This window comes from Cetorhinus maximus, chromosome 4, assembly GCF_964194155.1.
Source record: "Cetorhinus maximus chromosome 4, sCetMax3.hap1.1, whole genome shotgun sequence".
Taxonomy (NCBI): Eukaryota; Metazoa; Chordata; class Chondrichthyes; order Lamniformes; family Cetorhinidae; genus Cetorhinus; species Cetorhinus maximus.
Window position 1 is genome coordinate 138,481,593 of NC_135882.1, and position 18,814 is coordinate 138,500,406.

At 46.3% G+C, this 18,814-nt stretch overlaps 1 protein-coding gene across 4 annotated transcripts in view; it reads left to right on the top strand.

The window, feature by feature from the left end:
- map3k22 (mitogen-activated protein kinase kinase kinase 22) overlaps positions 1 to 8,429 on the top strand; it is a 159,834-nt gene extending 151,405 nt beyond the window's left edge. For all 4 annotated transcript variants that reach the window (XM_078540920.1, XM_078540922.1, XM_078540921.1 and 1 more), the window contains exons 16-17: positions 7,090 to 7,267; positions 8,052 to 8,429. In XM_078540920.1, the coding sequence (XP_078397046.1) occupies positions 7,090 to 7,267; positions 8,052 to 8,280 (407 nt within the window). In that variant the 3' untranslated portion in view covers positions 8,281 to 8,429. The remainder of the gene's footprint in view (positions 1 to 7,089; positions 7,268 to 8,051) is intronic.
- The last annotated feature ends 10,385 nt before the right edge of the window (positions 8,430 to 18,814 follow it).

Below are 18,814 nucleotides of genomic sequence, written 5' to 3' on the forward strand. Positions count from 1 at the left end.
GTCAGACGCTGGGAATCCTGTGGTGAGTAACTCATCACCTGACTCCCCAAAGCCTGTCCACCATCTACAAGGCAGGAGTGTGATAGAATACTCTCCACTTGCCTGGATGGTGCAGCTCCAACAACATTCAAGAAGTTCGGCACCATCCAGGATGAAGCAGCTCGCTTGATTGCCACCCATCCATCGCCTTCAACATTCACTCCCTCCAACACTGACACACAGTAGCCACAGTGTGTACCATCTACAAGATGCACTGCAGTAACTCACCAAGGCTCCTTCGACAGCACCTTTCAAATCCACGCTCTCTAACACCTAGAAGGACAAGGGCAGCAGATAGATGGGAACACCACCACCTGGAAGTTCCCATCAAAGCCACTCACCATCCTGACTTGGAAATATATCGCCGTTCCTTCACTGTCACTGGGTCAAAATCCTGGAACCTCCCTTCCTAACAGCGCTCTGGGCGTACCTACACCACATGGAATGCAGTAGTTCAAGAAGGCTGTTTACCACCTGCTCAAGGGCAATTACGGACGGGCAAAAAATGCTGGCCTAGCCAACGAAGCCCACATCCTGTGAACGAATAAAAAAAATCTTTCCTTAAATATGGAGACCAAAATTGCACATACTATTCCAAGTGTGGTCTCACCAAAGCTGCATACAATTGTAGCAAGACTTCTTTATTTTTGTACTTCAGTTTGAAGATAGACCACAGCAGGTTGCGTTGTCATGGAGGTGGGTGGAGTTTAAGAAGGTTTTCTGGTTTCATTTTGCCTGTATGTTTGCTGCAAGAGTGAGTGTTCTGCAACAGGGGAAGAGGTTGGATACTGAGAAGGTGCTGTTCTTAGCAGACTTCAATAGAATAGAACCATAGAATGTTGATGGCACAGAAAGAGGCCACTTAGCCCAGTGTGGCTGTGCCAGCCAAAAAACGAGCTACCCAGCCTAATCCCACTTTCCAGCATTTGGTCCGTAGCCCTGCAGGTTACGGCACTTCAGGTGCATAGACACCTTTTAAATTAGTTGAGGGCTTCTGCCTCTACTACCCATTCAGACAATGGGTTCCAGACCCCCACAATCTTCTCGATGAAAAAATATTTCCTCATCTCCCCTCTAATCTTTCTACCAATCACTTTAAATCTTTGCCTCCTAGCCACTGACCTCTCTGCTACAATAAATAGGCCCTTCCTATCCAGGCCTCTCACAATTTTGTACATCTCAATCAAATCTCCCCTCAGCTTCCTCTATTCCAAGGAGAACAACCTCAGCCTATCCAATCTTTCTTCAAAGCTGCAATTTTCCAGTTCTGGCAACATCCTTGTACCCTTTCTAATTCAGTTATATCCTTTCTGAGGTGACCAGGACTGCACACAATACTCAAGTTGTGGCCTAACAAATGTTTATTATATAGTTCCATTATAACCTCCCTGCCCTTATATTCTCTGCCTTAGTTAATAAATGAAAGGATTCCATATGCCTTCTTAAGCATCTTCTCAACCTGTCCTGCTGCCTTCAGAGATCTGGGGACATTCACTCCAAAGTCCCTCACTTCCTCTATATCTTTCAGTACCCTCCTGTGTGATCCTTTGCCTTGTTTGACATCGACAAATGCATCACCTCACACTTCTCTCATTTAAATTCCATTTGCTACTTTTCTGCCCAGTCCATTGATATCTTCCTGCAGTCCACATCACCTCACTATCAACCGTGCGGCCAATTTTTGTGTTGCCTGCAAGCTTCTTGATCATTCCCCCTACATTTATATCCAAATCATTAATATATACCACAAAAATCAGGGGACCTAGTACTGACCCCTGCGGAACCCCACTAGAAACAGCCTTCAAAACAAAAACATCCCTCAGCAATTACCCTTTGTTTCCTGCTACTGAGCCAATTTTATATCCAGCTTTCTACCTTCCCCTGGATCCCATGGGCTTTTACTTTTTTAACCAGCCTGCCATGTGGGACCTTTTAAAAATATTTGCTAAAATCCATGTAGACTACATCAACTACACTACCCTCAGCAATCCTCCTTGTTACTTCCTCAAATAATTCAGTCAAATTATTCAGAACTGACCTTCCCTTAACAAATCCATGTTGGCTGTCCTTGATTAATCCATGACTTTCTAAGTGACAGTTTATCCTGTCCCTCAGGATTGATTCCAATAATTTGCCCACTACCAAGGTCAAACTGACTGGCCTGTAATTATTTGGTCTAACTCTTGCTCCCTTTTTAGATAAAGGTACAACATTAGCAGACCTCCAATCCTCTGGCACCTCACCTGTATCCAGTGAGGATTATGAAAATGATGGTTAGACCCTCGCAATTTTCTCCCTGGCTTCTTTTAACAGCCTGGGGTACATTTCATCTGGCCCTTGTGATTTATATATTTTCAAGGATGCTAATCCTCTTAATACTTCCTCCCTCCCTGTGCTTATCACATCCAATAGTTCACATTCCTTCTATTTATCTACAATGTCTGCATCGTCACCCTCTTTTTTGAGAACAGGTGCAAAATATTCATTAAGAACCATATCTACATCCTCCACCTCCACATGTAGGTTACAGTTTTGGTCTTTTATGGGCTCTACTCTTTCCTCAGTTATCCTCTTACCCTAATGTATTGATAAAACATCTTTGGGTTCTCCTTGAATTTGCTTGCCAATATTCTTTCAAGCCCTCTCTTTGCTTTCCTAGTTTCCTTTTTGATTACACCCATCCTCTTTCTATACTCTCATCTTTCTGTAGTTAGATTTTTAAAATTAATTCACGGAATATAGGTGTCGTTGGCTAGGCCAGCATTTATTCTCCATCCCTAATTGCCCTTGAGAATGTGGTGGTGAGCTGCAGTCCATGTGATATAGTACACCCACAGTGCTGTTATGGTGGGAGTTCCAGGATTTTGACCCAGTGACAGTGAAGGAACGGTGATATAGTTCCAAGTCAGTATGGCGAGTGACTTGAAGGAAAACTTCTAGGTAGTGGTGTTCCCATCTATCTGCTGCTCTTATCTTTCTAGGCGGTAGATGTTGCAGATTTGGAAGGTGTTGTTAAAGGACCCTTGGTGAGTTGCTGCAGTGCAACTTGTAGATGGTACACACTCCTGCCACCATGCATCCATGGTGGAGGGAGTGAATGTTGAAGATGGTGGATGGGGTGCCAGTCAAGCGGGCTTCTGTGTCCAGGGTGGTGTCAGCCTTGTGTGTTGTTAGATCTGCATCCATCCAGGCAAGTGGAGATATTCCATCACACTCCTGACTTGTGCCTTGTAGATGGTAGTCAGGAGGGGAGTTACTCTCCACAGAATTCCCAATCTCTGACCTGCTCTTGCAACCACAGTATTTATATGGCTGGTCCAGTTCAGTATCTGGTCAGTGGTAATCACCAGAATATTGATAGTGGGAGTTTCAGCGATGGTAGTGCCGTTGAATGGCAAGGCGAGAAAATTAGATTCTTTCTTGCTGGAGATGGTCATCAATTGGCACTTGTATGGCATGAATATTATTTGCCATTTATCGGCCCAAGCCTGAATATTGTCTTGCTGCATATGGACACGGACTGCCTCAGTATCTGAGGAGTCACGAATGGTGCTGAACATTGTGCAATCATCAGCGAACATCCCCACTTCTGACCTTATGATAGAGGGAAGGTGATTGATAAAGCATCTGAAGATGGTTTGTCCTAGGACACTACTCTGAGGAATATCTGCAGCAATGTCCCGGGACAGATGATTGACCTCCAACCACCACAACCATCTTCCTTTGTACTAGGTATGATTCCAACCAGAATCAGAATTAGAGAGTTTCCCCCGAGTCCTATTGACTTCAGTTTTGCTAGGACTTCTTGATGCCACATTCAGTTAACTGCTCCCTTGATGTTGTGGGAAGTTACTTTCAGCTCACCTCGGGAGTTCAGCTCTTTTGTCCATGTTTGGACTAAGGCTGTAATGAGGTCAGGAGCTGAATGTCCCTGGCGGAACCCAAACTGAGCGTCACTGAGCAGGTTATTGCTGAGTAAGTGCTTTTTGATAGCACTGTCGCCGACACTTTCCATCATTTTGCTGATCATTGGGTCACTGACAGAGAGGAGGAGGTGCAGCAGGGCACCTTTGGAGCGTCTTGAGATTACGCCCCCAGGGCGGCTTGCTGGTGCTCCTCTCTCCTTGTTGGTGCATGATGGAACCTCCTTCACTCCAAGAGGAGAAAGGGCACCCGGAGGGAGATCAAGATGCGCAGTCCCGCTGTTGCCTAGCCACTGCCATATAGAGTCCATGGCTAGAGTAATGGAATGCAGGTCTGAGCGCATATCTGGCAGTCACAGTGTTCTCCTGGGCCTGGCTCTCCATGGGGGCTGCCGACCTCTCTGTGGAGGAAGCCATGCACTCATATGCTGGAGCCATGGCAGAACTCATGCTTGGATGGATCCTCCTCCTTTCACCCAAGGATTTTCTTAGCCCCTGGCACTTCTGCTGATGTTCCCCTGCCCGTCTCTGCATTGCCATCAGGTTTCTTATGGTCATTTCTAGAGGTATGTCATCAGCAGGGGGCTCGGCATAGACCTAATCTCTAACAGTCCTCTGACCTCAGCTGTCAGATCCTCCATCAGCTTTAGGGACATGTCTGTGATGTGCTCACCAGATTTTGGCCCCTAGCTTAATTGCGAATGTGTACCCACTGAGGTGACTGTGCTGGTGGAGGGTGCAGGGAACTTGGTGCAAGTTAAGGCAGGGCATCAGAGTTTTGATTGAGCTGAAGTTTATGGAGGATGAAATATTCATGAGACAACACTTGGTAAAAGTGTTTGCGATGCACTTTGAAGTATATCTGCATGATGTGCAATGTCACTATATAAGTGCAAGCTAGTCTTGGTTGCTTTATTCATGATCTTAGTCTCATAATAGCTCATTTGGTAAGATCGCTAACTACTTAGGGGAGGAATCATACAGACCAGGAAGAACCCAGATTTTGATGCCGAATTAGCTGATTTTAACTGGGGCAACTATTGAGTTAATACAGTTAGAATGGAGTGTTTGTGAGTGGAGGCGGTGGGTATTTGTAGGCAATTACAGAGTTAGAGAGGGGTGAAACAATGAAGGAATATAAACATAAAGATGGACCTAAAATTTTGCTGTTCTGATTGATTCAGTTTTATGCTAATAATGATTTTAGGACCAATTAGCATTACCATTACTCAGCTCCTGTTTGAGGAAAGAATAAATAAATAAATAAAGAAGCCGTTTATCATTTTTGTATCAAGCATGCAATTTTTGGTTTTTGTCTGGAGCTTCCTCAATCTTGAACAGGGCAAATCATTATCTTTTGGCTAACCTGGTTGCTTTTCCCCCACATGACAGTCGGAAATCTGTTGACATTCCTCCTCCTTCAGGTACCATGATGTAAGAGGACATTGGCGACCATGGACTTCCATTGGATTGGTCCATGATTATGCTGGGCAAAGTACTGCAGTGGTTTGCCATTGCCTTCTGCAATATGGCTGACCAGGAAACTCTCCCGCTGTTACCGCCTGCCATCAGGCGTAATAGAGAATTTACAGGCTGGTATTCAACCTGTTTGGCCACGTTATGAATGCACCTTCCATTGCCATCAAGTCATGAAGAGGGACTTGACCCTGAAGCTTCTGATGCAGAGGTGGGGATGCTGCCCCCTACACGACAAGACTTCCCTTTGACATTAGCTATAATTATTTGAAACCAGTGGATTTTTCCTTTCTGCCTATGTTGGCTGCCCTGCAAGAGTGTAACTCAGGAACTGGTCCACGTGCCCTCAGATCTTAGTTCCACATTTTTTAGCATTAAAATTCAGAAAAGCATTCACCAGCTCATTCATAAATATTGAAATATTCCTCAGTGCGAAAGGATTGAGGGAGTTTCCCCACGTGCAACCAAGCTGTGGGGAGAAAGACAAAGACCAGAGAGTCGGTCAGTATCATTGATGAAGTGTCATATCAGTGGAGGGCAATGTTTCTCATGTTGTAAATTATAAGTTGCTTCGTGATTGATTATTATTGTGCAATCATGATTCAACTTGTATATCACTAAGTTTAGCACATGTACCAGCCAGTTTGCATGTGTTATCAGATAGTTCTATCTGCCACAGATCAAACACTGACTCATAAACCCCGATACTTATTGAAGAACAGGCTCCCCCTTTCAGGTACCTAGATGAGGCTTTAAAAGAGCAACTGGTTGTGGCAGATAGCTATTTGACATGTTCAACAATGAAAGCACCAACTGGGGATCAACGTCATCACATAGAGGCCAAGTGTTAAAAAAAAATGTTTATATCTGTGAATTTATAGGAAGATTAAGCAAAAATATAAAATTTGAAATGGAATGCACTGTAAAAGGATCCTAAGTTACCTGCTGGTGGAGTGAAATCTTGGAAAGGAAGTTTAAAGGGCAATAGTGAAAATAGATGCATGAACTGTGCTGATATTAGGCTCCAGTGGCCACAGGAGCAGTTTGTAGTCTGTGTATAACTGTTTCCTAATGCTATGGCTCGATACTCAAAGTCTGATACCATCCAGGATAACACATCCCTCTTAATTGGCATCCCTTCCACACACCAGTCGGATACTGGTGGATCGTGGCTGCAGTGTGTACTATCTACAGGATGCTCTTTAGCAACTTGCCAAATCTTCTTCGACAGCACCTTCGGCAGTGGCCCCCACCAACAAAGGGCAGCAAGTGCATAGGAATATCATAATCTCCAAGTTCCACACTAAGTCACACACCATCCTGACTTGGTATCTGCTGATGTTCCTTCATCTTCATTCAGCCAAAATCCTGGAATTCCCCACTTAACAGTACTCTTCACCAATAGACTGAAGTATTTCAAAATGAAAGCTCACCACCACCTTCTCTAGGAGAATCAAGGATGAGCAATAAATGAGCAACACCCAGAACACAGAATAGATTTTTTAAAAAAATACAGGTTGGCAGCTTTATTTGAACATGGCTTTAATTGAATTAGATAGTTATCGCCAGATATTGTTGCTGTATTTTTAAAGAGTCTTTTTTCAACGAACTTTGAAGTGATTTGCTTCATATAATCATTTTCACATCACAGGTGCCAACATTTTGAGAGACTCTGCAGGGAATGTCAAACTTGGTGATTTCGGAGCCAGCAAACGTTTGCAGACTATTTGTATGTCGGGGACAGGGATTAAATCAGTCACTGGAACACCCTACTGGATGAGCCCCGAGGTTATCAGCGGCGAAGGATATGGCAGGAAAGCAGATGTCTGGTAAGCATTATACTGGGGACAGCATGAAGGGAAGAATAATTAGGGACTGTGATTTAAAAAAAAATAATTTAATCAAAACGTTTCCTGGGAGTATAAAGGTAACCGTCTACATTAATGCAGAAAAATTCTTCATAATGAAGAGTTGAATGTCAAAATCATTTGTTGAGATTATCCTCCAAAACACAGATGATAAATGTACTTTGGTTGTACTACCTGTAGACCAGCAAGACTGTAGTTCAGTCTCTGGTCTTTGCTGCCTCAGCTGGGATAGTAACGGTGAAGTTGCAAGTGAATTCATAACCCTCGATTGGCCCCCCATGAACTCTATTGTATTGATTGAACTTTGGGTGAGGACAGGATTAAGCAATGGAGCTCTTTTATACAATTGGTACTCACTGGGTTCACTCATGAAGTATGGGTGAGATATTGCCGGGCGTTAGTGGAACTGCACCTAACCAAGAGACAGCACCATGAGGAGAGGAAGGACAAAATTGCTAACAGTAAAACAATGTCTACGTTACATCTTCTTGGTCTCTTACCCATTGGGGTACTGGAGGGTGAAATTTGATGGGCTAAATAACCTGTTTATGTTCTACTATGTATGGTTCTCTTCCTTTGACACTGGGACCAGGTCAATGTAGGGTCATGCTACAAAGAAAAAGAAACAATAGATATTATCTATTGCATTTTTATCTTGTGTTGGTTCTAAACAAACCTAGTGCTGTTATTTTATGCTTTATGTGCATGTGAGTATTTTGAAATGGTTTTCTTTTCATTTATAAAGGAGTGTAGGGTGCACCATTGTGGAAATGTTGACTGAGAAGCCTCCTTGGGCAGAGTTCGAAGCCATGGCTGCCATCTTCAAAATTGCCACCCAGCCAACCAAGCCCCAGCTTCCAGACAGTGTTTCAAACTCATGCCGGGCATTCCTGAAGCAAATATTCGTAGAAGAGAAACGGAGACCACCTGCAGAAGAACTTCTGAGACATGCCTTTGTTCAGTATAACCTCTAGTCAAGTGTTCATTGGAGCTGTGAAGAGTTGTTACACCACCGAGTAAGACTTTGAAATGACTTCCAACTCTTATACGGCTCCTTCCAAAGAAATTATATTTTAGCCTTGTATATATTATTTGTAAAAAAAATACACAAAATGTAAATCAATGCAGTTGCACATTCTGTTTTTTCCTTCTTGTGACACCCTCATATCTGTAAGCAATCCCTGTAATCTATGGATCTGAGTCAGTCACGAGATAGAAAAACAGCAAAAATCCGCTAAATCCTCAGATTTTGCACTTACCCTTTTCCAAAACAAGACTGTCTCATCATCCTGGAGTCTAAGATGCAACTACGCCTTGCCTGTGACATTTGAATGATTTCACGATGTGACTGACAGATTATACATCTTTACTGAAAGGAAGCTTGTCATCAAAATGTCCCCAGACCCTTTATCCATTGTACAGTTCCATGCTCGGGCAAACAAGGGAAAGATGAGTCAGATTTTTGGTTCCAGGAGCAAGGTTAACTGATCTACCAAAACGTTTTAGCCTCGAACTGACATGCTCCCCTTTCCTTATCCTTTTTTCTATTCAATTACTATCGGGCTGTATATAATAATGAAATTTAAGTATAACATTGTTTACCTGAGAGCCATTTTGAATTTTGTAAAAAAAAATAGTAATCCTCCTTTCACTGGATGGAATTAAAGGATCATTGAAATGCACAAATAATGGCAAAGTATTGAAATCCCAATAGGAAATAAGGTGGACTGGGTGGTGCCAAAGGACTGGAAGATTCAAATGTTGTGTCCCTGTTTTATAAAAGATGAAGGGATAAGCCCAGCAACCACATGCCAGTCAGCCTAACATCCATGGTGGGGAGACTTTTAGAGATAGTAGGCACAAATTTCATTTTCTGAAGTGGTACTACAGAAGCCTAGCTCCCTTTTACTGAGGTCTGCTGCGCTATCAGCCACTTCCAGCTTGGTCCACACACTGCTTCATCATGAAAAAGGCACTCACACAGATATACCGGAACGCTCTGAATCAGTGCTATCATGACATCACATAGCGACATCTGGATACCTTTTTTGGACCACGCAGGTTCAGGCAATTAATCTATAGATTATTCACCAATGATCATGTGTTCCGCAGGATTTGCCCTCAACCAGGGCTAATTAAAGGGCTACATGCAATGGCATTACCATTGCGGATTCCACCACCGCCAACATCCTGGGGATTATCATTGACCAGAAACTGGACTAGCCATATAAATACTTTGGCTACAAGAGCAGGTCAGATGCCTTGCTAATGAGACAGAAGGTGTGAGTCCTTCTCACTCCTCTGAAGTCATTGGCTGGGTTTTCCTGTACCCGCTGGCGTTGGGCGTGTTCGTTGGCGTGCGCGGACAATATCATGCAATCGGTTTCACGATGGCACAAAACTTGTTTGTGATCTTCCGCTCAGCCTGCTGATGGCGGGCTGCGTTCCCCGCCATTGGATATCGGGAACTTCATTGTAATACATCAGCATCTCATTGTTAGGCCTGCATGCTGAAATCGTTCCCCCCCCATCACTCCCCCCACACCGCTGGATCGTCTGTCCGCGTCTGCAGGAAAACACGCAACAACATCTATAAGGCGTGCACTTGGCAGGCTGCATTTTGCTCGGGATTTCAAGTTTGTTTGCCTACCTGGCTTCAGTCAGCACTCGAGGCCCTGAACAGTGGGAAGAGAGGAGGTAAAAGGGGCGGGTAGCATTGGGGGTGGCTGAAGAATGAGACAGGGTGTGGAAGAGCAGACAGCCCCTTCCAGATTTCGAATGAAAGGGGAGGGGAGAGGAAATGTGTCTGGTGGGTGGAATTGCACTGGAGGTGACAGAAATCACATTCCTTTCTGTCTTTTATTCTTTTCTTTCTAATTCTTACTCCCCCTCACCTCTTTCCTTCTCTATTTTCTCCCATTCCATTTCATTCTCACATCTTTTCCATTTTCCCATTCTCCTTTTCATTTTCTTTCTTCTTCATTCTCTCCTTCATTTTGAACCCCATCTCTTATTTTGTCTCTCCTTGTCTCACTCCTTCCCTTTCCTTATTCCTCTTGTTCCTTGTTTCTCTCTCCTTCCTCCATGTCTTGTCTAATTCTTTCTTTGTAGATATGTACTACTGAGGGTCTTCTTTAGTTGAACAACAAACTTTATTTACAGAGCTGCTGGATTAGCTGCCTGCTTCTAGCAAGGCTCACAATACACACTCCAGACTAGGAAAGCTCTGCCCTTTAGAAGTTTCCCATGCTCGGAGTTGATTGGCTGTTCTGACCACGTGGCCTTTATTCAGTAAGGCTGGTCTTAAAACAACATCACCGCAGTCTCTGTCCCTCATTCTCTCTCCTTTCATCTTAGATTTTCTTACTCTCTATGTCACTCCGCTAATTGTCTCACATTGATACCAGAAATCTTTGCCTTCTAATCTTGAATTCTGCCCTCAATCCAGGTCATACCATTTAGCTTCCATTCTATTGCAGAGGCTGAGTATGCGCAGCAGCTTGTCCCCTCCTGATTGGATACACATTCAACCACCGATGAGGTGAAACAAATAAGTGATCCAACAGACATTCAATGTATAGGAAATGCTGGAAACACACAATAGGACAAATCAGCAGTTCCTAAGCAATGACCTCTGCCACCTCGAAAGCAAAAAGACACATTATCTCCAAGATTCCCCTAATCACAAACCATTTCACCTTGGGCAAATCTCACTGTTCTTTCATCGTCATTGGTTAAAAATTTGGGAGCTCTGTGCCGAAACACTGTGGGAATACTTCCACCACACTGACCGCAGTAGGTCAAGAAGAATGCTCACCATGCTTTCTTAAGGCAACCAGGGATGGCCAATAAATACTGTTCTTGCTGGCAATGCCCATATTGCAGGAATTGCATTCAAAAAGAAAATCAGTCTACCTTGGTGAAACCACAATTCAGGTACACACCCAACACGCCTGTTCCCTCCAGATCTGCTGACTGACCTGCTGTGCAATCCTAGCATCTACAGTTTTTGAACTTATTAACTGATACCATCAGATCGATTAGAGCATTTTTTGCAAACCAATTGCAGCACCATCTTTGGTTCATTCGTAAATCAGTTATTTTTGTGCGCTCATTTCAAATGGTTCTTGCTTCCAACTGTCGGCTTTCAAGATCTTTTCATCTCTAAATTATTATTTATTATTTTAAAAATATTTTCCTTGGAACGGAACCTTCAACAGTTTTTGATGTACTGAATATTTTTCACCTGACAATGCCAGTTACTTGTGACTGATATATTACTATTTGTGGTGAGAGTTTGTGTTAATTGGAAAATAATGGTTGCCAGAATCCCTCTAATTTCAGTCAAATTTAGACCCAGTGCACATCTTAGCTCCTTATCACCATGTTTCAGAATGTCACCCTGTTCTAGTGTCTTTTCCTGCCCCTCTCCCCTCAAAACCTCTCCACTATCTACAAGGCTCAAATCGAAAGTCTAATAAAGAACTCCCCAGACACAACAACAAATCAAGAAGCTCAGGAATACCCAGTCTGCATGATCATTCCTTTACTGCTGGATTTGCTATCCAGCACTTCCACTGTGCCTATAGTATCTTCTGTACTTTCTCACCAATGTCTCCTCGCTCCCCTCGAACCTGATCTAGCAAGAACAAGAGCAGCGATATTGTGGGGACATGTTCACATCCATCCTGACCTGGACATACATCACCATGGCTGGGCCAAGATCCCAGAGTTAAGAAGTAGAGCAAAACCTTTGGAGTCAAGGCAGGACCACCAATGCCTTCTACTTCTGAGACACCCAATAGGTTGGGTTAGGCAGCTATACTTAACTGAGGTTGAGGCTTTGAAATGGCTCTTGCCAACGCGACCAGTCGAAAGTGAAAATCTGTCATGTGGTCTCATACACGGTCCTTCACCATGTGTGAACTAAAACAGTAATTGTTATAAAGCCTATCACAGCTGAATCAATTTTCTTCACTTGTAAATGTCTACACACACGCACTATATGGCAGGAATCAAGGGATAGTGATGTGTCAGCAGTAGGAACACTCCCTCATTTGGGAGTTAAACCTGGGAAACCCTAGGCCAAATGTCTCCACTGCAATGATGCTTTATAACACTCCTTACAGTATATATTGTAACCAATTTGCCAGCATCTTTATGATTCAACTCAGCAGGTCTGGCAGCATCGGCGGAGAAGAAAAGAGTTGACGTTTCGAGTCCTCAACTCTTTTCTTCTCCACCGATGCTGGCAGACCTGCTGAGTTTTTCCAGGTAATTCTGTTTTTGTTTTGGATTTCCAGCATCCGCAGTAGTTTTTTGTTTTTATCTTTATGATTCAAACTAGGTAGTCAGTGTTGTCCTGGAGCCCCATCTGCTGGCTATTTTATTTAATGCATGTAGAACAGAATTTATTCCTTAATAGCAACCCTGATAACATAGTGGGTCTCGGCAACAAACCATGGAAAGTGGGTGGATCTGAAAGGCCCAGATTATTGTTGCGCATCAGATAACACCCTGAATGTAGAAAGCTACGAGGAACACTTACACATCTTAGCATTTTTAAAGTGTCATATAGACATTTCTTTGATTGTAGATTATGTGATCAGATGAAACAGTTTGCCATCTCATATACAATCCCCTTCTCATTTCAAACCACTTTCTCCCTATTGCCATCTGTCTTTCTCTGTTTTCTCAACACTCCAAATGACTATTTCTTCCTATCTCTTAACCCTCCTGGGTTACACTTCATGGCTTGTGAAGCACTTTGTGATGTCCTGAGGTTGTGAAAGGCACACAATTCAAGTTCTTTCTTTCTTTCCCTTTTTCAGTCTCTCCTTCCTCTGATACTTTTGAAATCCAAGTTGTTCAGCCGCTTCTTTATAATTTACCTAAACTTTATCTCCCACTCTTTTCAATCCTTTGATAGGGTAGGTCCCAACTAACAACCTGCAGGACATGGTGGCATGATGTTATGTCACTGAACTAGTAATCCCAAGGCCCTGGCTAATATCCCTGGGGGCATGGGTTCAAATCCCACTATGGCAGCTGGTGGTATTTAAATTCAATGGATAAATCTGGAATATAAAGCTAAATCATCGATTGTTGCAAAAACCCATTTGGTTCATCAATGCCCTTTGTGGAAGAGAAATCTGCCATCTGCACCTGGTCTGGCCTATGTGTGACTCCAGACCCACAGTGATGTGGTTGACTCTTAACTTACTCCTGAAATGGCCTAGCAAGCTACTTAGCTCAAGGGCAGTTAGGGATGGGCAACAAAGGCTGGTCTTGCCAGCACTGCCCAGATCCCATGAAGGAAAAAAGAAATAAAAACATGCTTGAGTCATGCACTCAAGGAGCTGAGGTAGTTTCATTCCTCACGTTTTTAAATCTTTAGAGTGCCCTGTCCTGGGTGGGCTACACATAACACTAAAGAGCTGCACCTAACTTTTACGATGCTAAAAGAGAACCTAGAATCATTGGACACAGCTACCACCACTGGATGCCAACCCAGTATTCAGAGGTTGCACTCTGACCTCTGCTTGCCAGACTGTTTGGAGTGAAACCCGATATCAACCCTTCTGACTCAAAAGCAGGGGAATACCACTGAGCCGATGGTCATTCAGTTCGCATGTGAGAACTTGATTGTGTGTCAATCCAGTGTATAGAAACTGTTGTTAGGTATATTTAAGATGTAGTCAGAAATGGAGCAGCCAATATGTGTACAACAAGGTCCCACAAACGACTGTGTGAAAATAGTTAGATAAGCATTCTTTAATTATGTTGGTTGACAGGTAAATATTGTCCATAACCAAGGCTGGAACTCTCCTGTTCTTCTTCAAATGGTGCTATGGGATCAGTAATAACCACCTGAGAGGGCAGATGGAATCTTGGTCCTGGGAGCAAGATGTAGAGGCGCAGGAGTAGGAAGGACAGAAGGTTGCTCAGGATGAGCAGTGCCCACTGATCCTACCAACTGCTAGAGCTGTTTAACACTGATTATTGATGAACAATTTGGTTGAATCATCCCTGCCCCACATCCCCAGTAGCTGCATCCTCCAGGTGAATGGCCAAACATCAATTTGGATATTTCTGTCAGACACAAAATAGAAACAGAAAATAGGAGCAGGGGTAGGTCATTCGGCCCTTTGAGCCTGCTCCACCATTCAGTATGATCCTCTATCTCAACGCTGTACTCCTGCACTCTCTCCCCATACCCCTTAATACCTTCAGAGTCCAGAAATCTATCTTTTTCCTTCTTAAATATTTTCAGTGACTTGGCCTCCACAGCCTTCTGTGGCAGAGAATTCCACAGGTTCACCACCCTCTGAGTGAAGAAGCAGGTGGGTAGGACACATTTGTATAAACTTCAACAACGGACAGGATAAGAGGGCTCAATGGGGTCGCGAGTGTGCTCTGTCAAATATTGATTTTCAACATTACTGATAATTGCCTGTGTGATCTGCAATACTTCAAAACGCATACCAGCTGCTTGGTCTAGACTCTTAACCTTCAGGTCAGTACTCTGCAGTGAGGAATCTGTTTTGGGCCTGCAGGTTTCAGGAAGCTTTCCCTTAGCCTGGGGATGGGAGCTGAACTCTCCACTGGAGGCACATTCTCTGAGGAGGAAGGGAGGGCTAGAAGGGGGAGGATGCCAGGAGTGCACATTCAGCCTTCAGGGGAGCCACCTTTTGGAGGACAGGCGCAGGCACAAGGGGCACAGGGCCAAGAGGTAGTCCAAGGCAGAAGGGGCCACAGAAGACGCCACTATCCTGCTGCCAGGGTATACAGGCGGCGAAGCAGCTACCTCAATATAAATGAGGTGCAGTGCCAAAGGAGACTCCATCTCTCAAGGGAGACAGTCAAATATATCTGTCAGATGATTGGCCCTGTGATCTCTCCTAACTGTGTGGGTGGGCACCCCATGCCAGTGGCTCTAAAGGTCACAGTTGCCCTCCACTTCTATGCCTCCGGCTCTTTCCAAGGATCGGTGGGTGATCTTTGTGGTGTCTCCCAATCAGCTGTCCACCCTTGTGTCAAGCAGGTTACAGACGCTCTGTTCAGGTGTGTATTGATTTTCATCCACTTCCGCTGCAACCAGGCAAGTCAGACACAGCGAGCCAGAGGCTTCGCGGCATTGCTGGCTTCCCCCGTGTCCAGGGTGCTATAGACTGTACACATGTGGCCAACAAGGCACCAGCAGGTGAGCCCGGTGCCTTCGTCAACAGGAAGGGCTTCCACTCCATGAACGTGCAGATAGTGTGTGATCACAGAATACAGATTCTACAAGTCTGTGCAAGGTACCCAGGCAGCTCCCACAACACTTACATCCTCAGACACTCCCAGGTGCCGGGGCTCTTCAGAGCTCCGGCTCGGCTGGATGGATGGCTGTTGGGTGACAAGGGCTATCCCCTCAGAAGGTGGCTCATGACGCCTCTCTGCTATCCAAGAGCAGAAGCTGAGCAGCGCTACAATAGGAGCCACGGCTCCACAAGGGCCGTGGTGGAGAGAGCCATTGGTCTTCTCAAGATGTGCTTCCGATACCTGGACCGCTTAGGGGGCGCACTCCAGTACCCCCCAGATCGTGTCTCAGCTCTCCACAATCTTGCGCTGGAATGGGGGGATGCAGTGGACGATGAAGATGTAGACGCAATGGCTGCCGCTGCACACGATGAGTCCAGCAGTGGGTCTGAGGATGAGCACACACAGGGAAATGCTGAGGGGGTAGACGCTGACCTGGGCATACTCCAGGGAGACTGGAACACCCGGGAGGCTTTAATCCAACAATCCTTCAGCTAGAACACCACAGATGGACCTCGAGGACAAGCCTGGGCTGCAGGCTTCATGCTCGATACCTGAGTGCAAAATCTAGGAGCAATAACTAGGGCCTTGTTAATAAAGCTCAATGTCCCACAAAACACTCATAACATTTTTGGAAACCATTGACCTGCAAAAGAAAAGAGGCACCCTCAGCCGTGGTGATATGTCTGAATTTAATACTGCAACCAAAGAAACTTAACAAAATGACAAAGGTGTTAAAAATCACACAAACTCATAAAGACCTCATTGCGGGCCAACACAAAAGCACCAGTGATAAACCCGTGGTGTGCCTAAGGTGCCTTATGTTTATGTTTTCGGGTGCTACATCTTGGTGCTGCCCCATCGCTGAGAGTGGCAGCCTGTTCACCCTGCTGTCCTGTTGGCCTCGATGACCTTGGTGGGCGTCCTCTGGCCCATGGAGCCTATGCTGGCCCCGCCTGGGAGGGAGCTGCCAGTTCCACAGCTGGCATCTCCCCAGTTGTTGCAGCCTCATCGGATGCAACGGTCACTGGGAGAGGGGCGGAGGAGCTGCCGCCCTCATCCAGAGCGCCCTGGGAGGAGCCCGCAGAGACGACGGGCAGCTGCTGCGCTGACATGAGGTTGCTTCGGACCTCCCTGCTCACCGTGGATGGATGGGCACCGAGCTGGGAAACTTGATGCCCAGACCATCTCCCACACTGGCACTGACCAGCTGAGGTCAATGCCGATTCGAGGGCTTGCTGGTCCGAGAGCATTCCCAGGAAGCCCTGATGGGTCTCCTGGAGGAGCCTCTCCACAAGAGTCATCACTCTCTCCATGGAGGACGCATGGCGCTCGGCCATGAGGCTCATTGCTTCAGCGATAGTCCACCTAGACTCCCCCCACCACGGACACCAAACCAAGCATAGCCTCATGTATCTCCACCATTTGCTACTGCGCACTCAGCCGCATTTCCTGCGTTTGCTGCGTTGTGGATGACTCCAGAGGCACATCATCAGCCTCCAATTGCTGGAGCCATGGGCACTTTCTGTCTCTGCCAGCTCCTCCAGCGGGTGTGAAGTGCCCTCACCGCTGTTTCCCGGGACACTAGCTGATGTTCTAATTCTCACAGAGGTGCTGGTATCTGCGCTGGTGCCTGCCTGGCAGAGATGGTGTGATGCTGGTGAGTCTGTGACTTCAGGGCCTTCAGGTGTGAGAGGGGGCCTCTGCTGCTCCTCCTCCCGGCCCTGCTCTGCTGATGCTGAGAGAAAGAACAAGGGCATTGGATCAGTTAACGTGGAGACAATGACAATGTGCATCCCTGTCCCCTGGCTCATTAAGCGGTCATCCTTCCACAAACAATGGTCAAGCCATGTTGCAAACTTCAATCACTGAACATTCAGCACTGCCAAGACTGTTGGGAGAACAATGGTGACGTCACTGCTGGGCAAATATACCTGCCCGTGGCACCCCAGCCTCACCGACACCGGTGGACCTGGGCACATGGCGCCTCTCCAAATCTATGGCCTCCTGCTCAAAGCGGCTGAGAATTGCCAACTGTGCCGGCCCTCCGCCAGTCCTCACCCGCTTGGCGGCATTATGTGCATTCTTCTCCTGAAAAGGAGAGAATAGCATTGATCAGTGCTACTTGTACCCGGATTCTCTTCGCTGCTGTCCCACCCCAACCAGAGTGGGGTGTTGCAGGGCTCCAGTGTCTCCTCACCCCACTGCTGCCAAACACTCACACAAAGATGCTAGGCCTGTTCCGCTCCACCCCAACCTACCCCCTTGGACACATGCTGCCTACAACACATTAGGCACCACACGGTCTAACATTCCACAGCAAGGAGGTGCAAGCACGTGGAGCGCAGAGGGCAGCAGATCGATCAGTACCACACCACCTTGAAGCTCCCCTCCCGGCATGTCATCACCCTGACTTTAACATGTCCTGCAGTACCAACACAGCACCGAAGTGCAGCTCCTCCAGGTTGCCCCCAAAACAGTCGTGTGGGTCACTGTGTACCACATGCTGTGGATGCAGAACCCATCTCTTCACCACCCTCTCAGGGTGACCTCGGCATGGGCAATATCTGCTGGCCCACCCAGCAAAGGACACATGCTGTCAATGATTCAATGCAGTAACTGCACTCAGACTTGGGGGGGGGTTGGGGGAGGTGGGGTGGCCAAGGGGGAAAGCCTACCTGCTGGGTTAAGTGACTAATGTCAACATGGGACTCACTCTTCCTGAGCGCAGCAAATCATTGAAGCGCTTACGGCACTGGATCCAGGTGCGCCGCACCACATCGTGGGAGCTCACCAGCTCCGCCACCTCCTCCCAGGCACGTTTGGTCATGTGGAAAGGCCTCCTCCTCCAGTCCTGAGGTACGAGGAACTCCTGCCCTGCTGCCACCTCCTTGAGGAGGGCAGCAAGGCAACCATCCGAAAAACGAGGGGCACAGTGCCCCCCTGCCCTACCCTCCTGCCTGGCCTGCTCACCAGCAGCGCTCTGGGGAGCCCTTCCACTGGCCATGATTCGCAGCCTTTGAAAGGCTGCAGCAACTTTTTTAAACAGGCCGCCGGGTCGCCATTGGACCCGGCAGTCATTGCAGTCCCGCCACCGCTCGCCCACTCCCGCTGTCCTCGGGAGCCGCGATTCACGTTGGGCGAGCCTTAATTGGCCCACCTGTGTAAAATGGCGGCGTGGACCCGATTGCAGGCAGTGATCGGGTC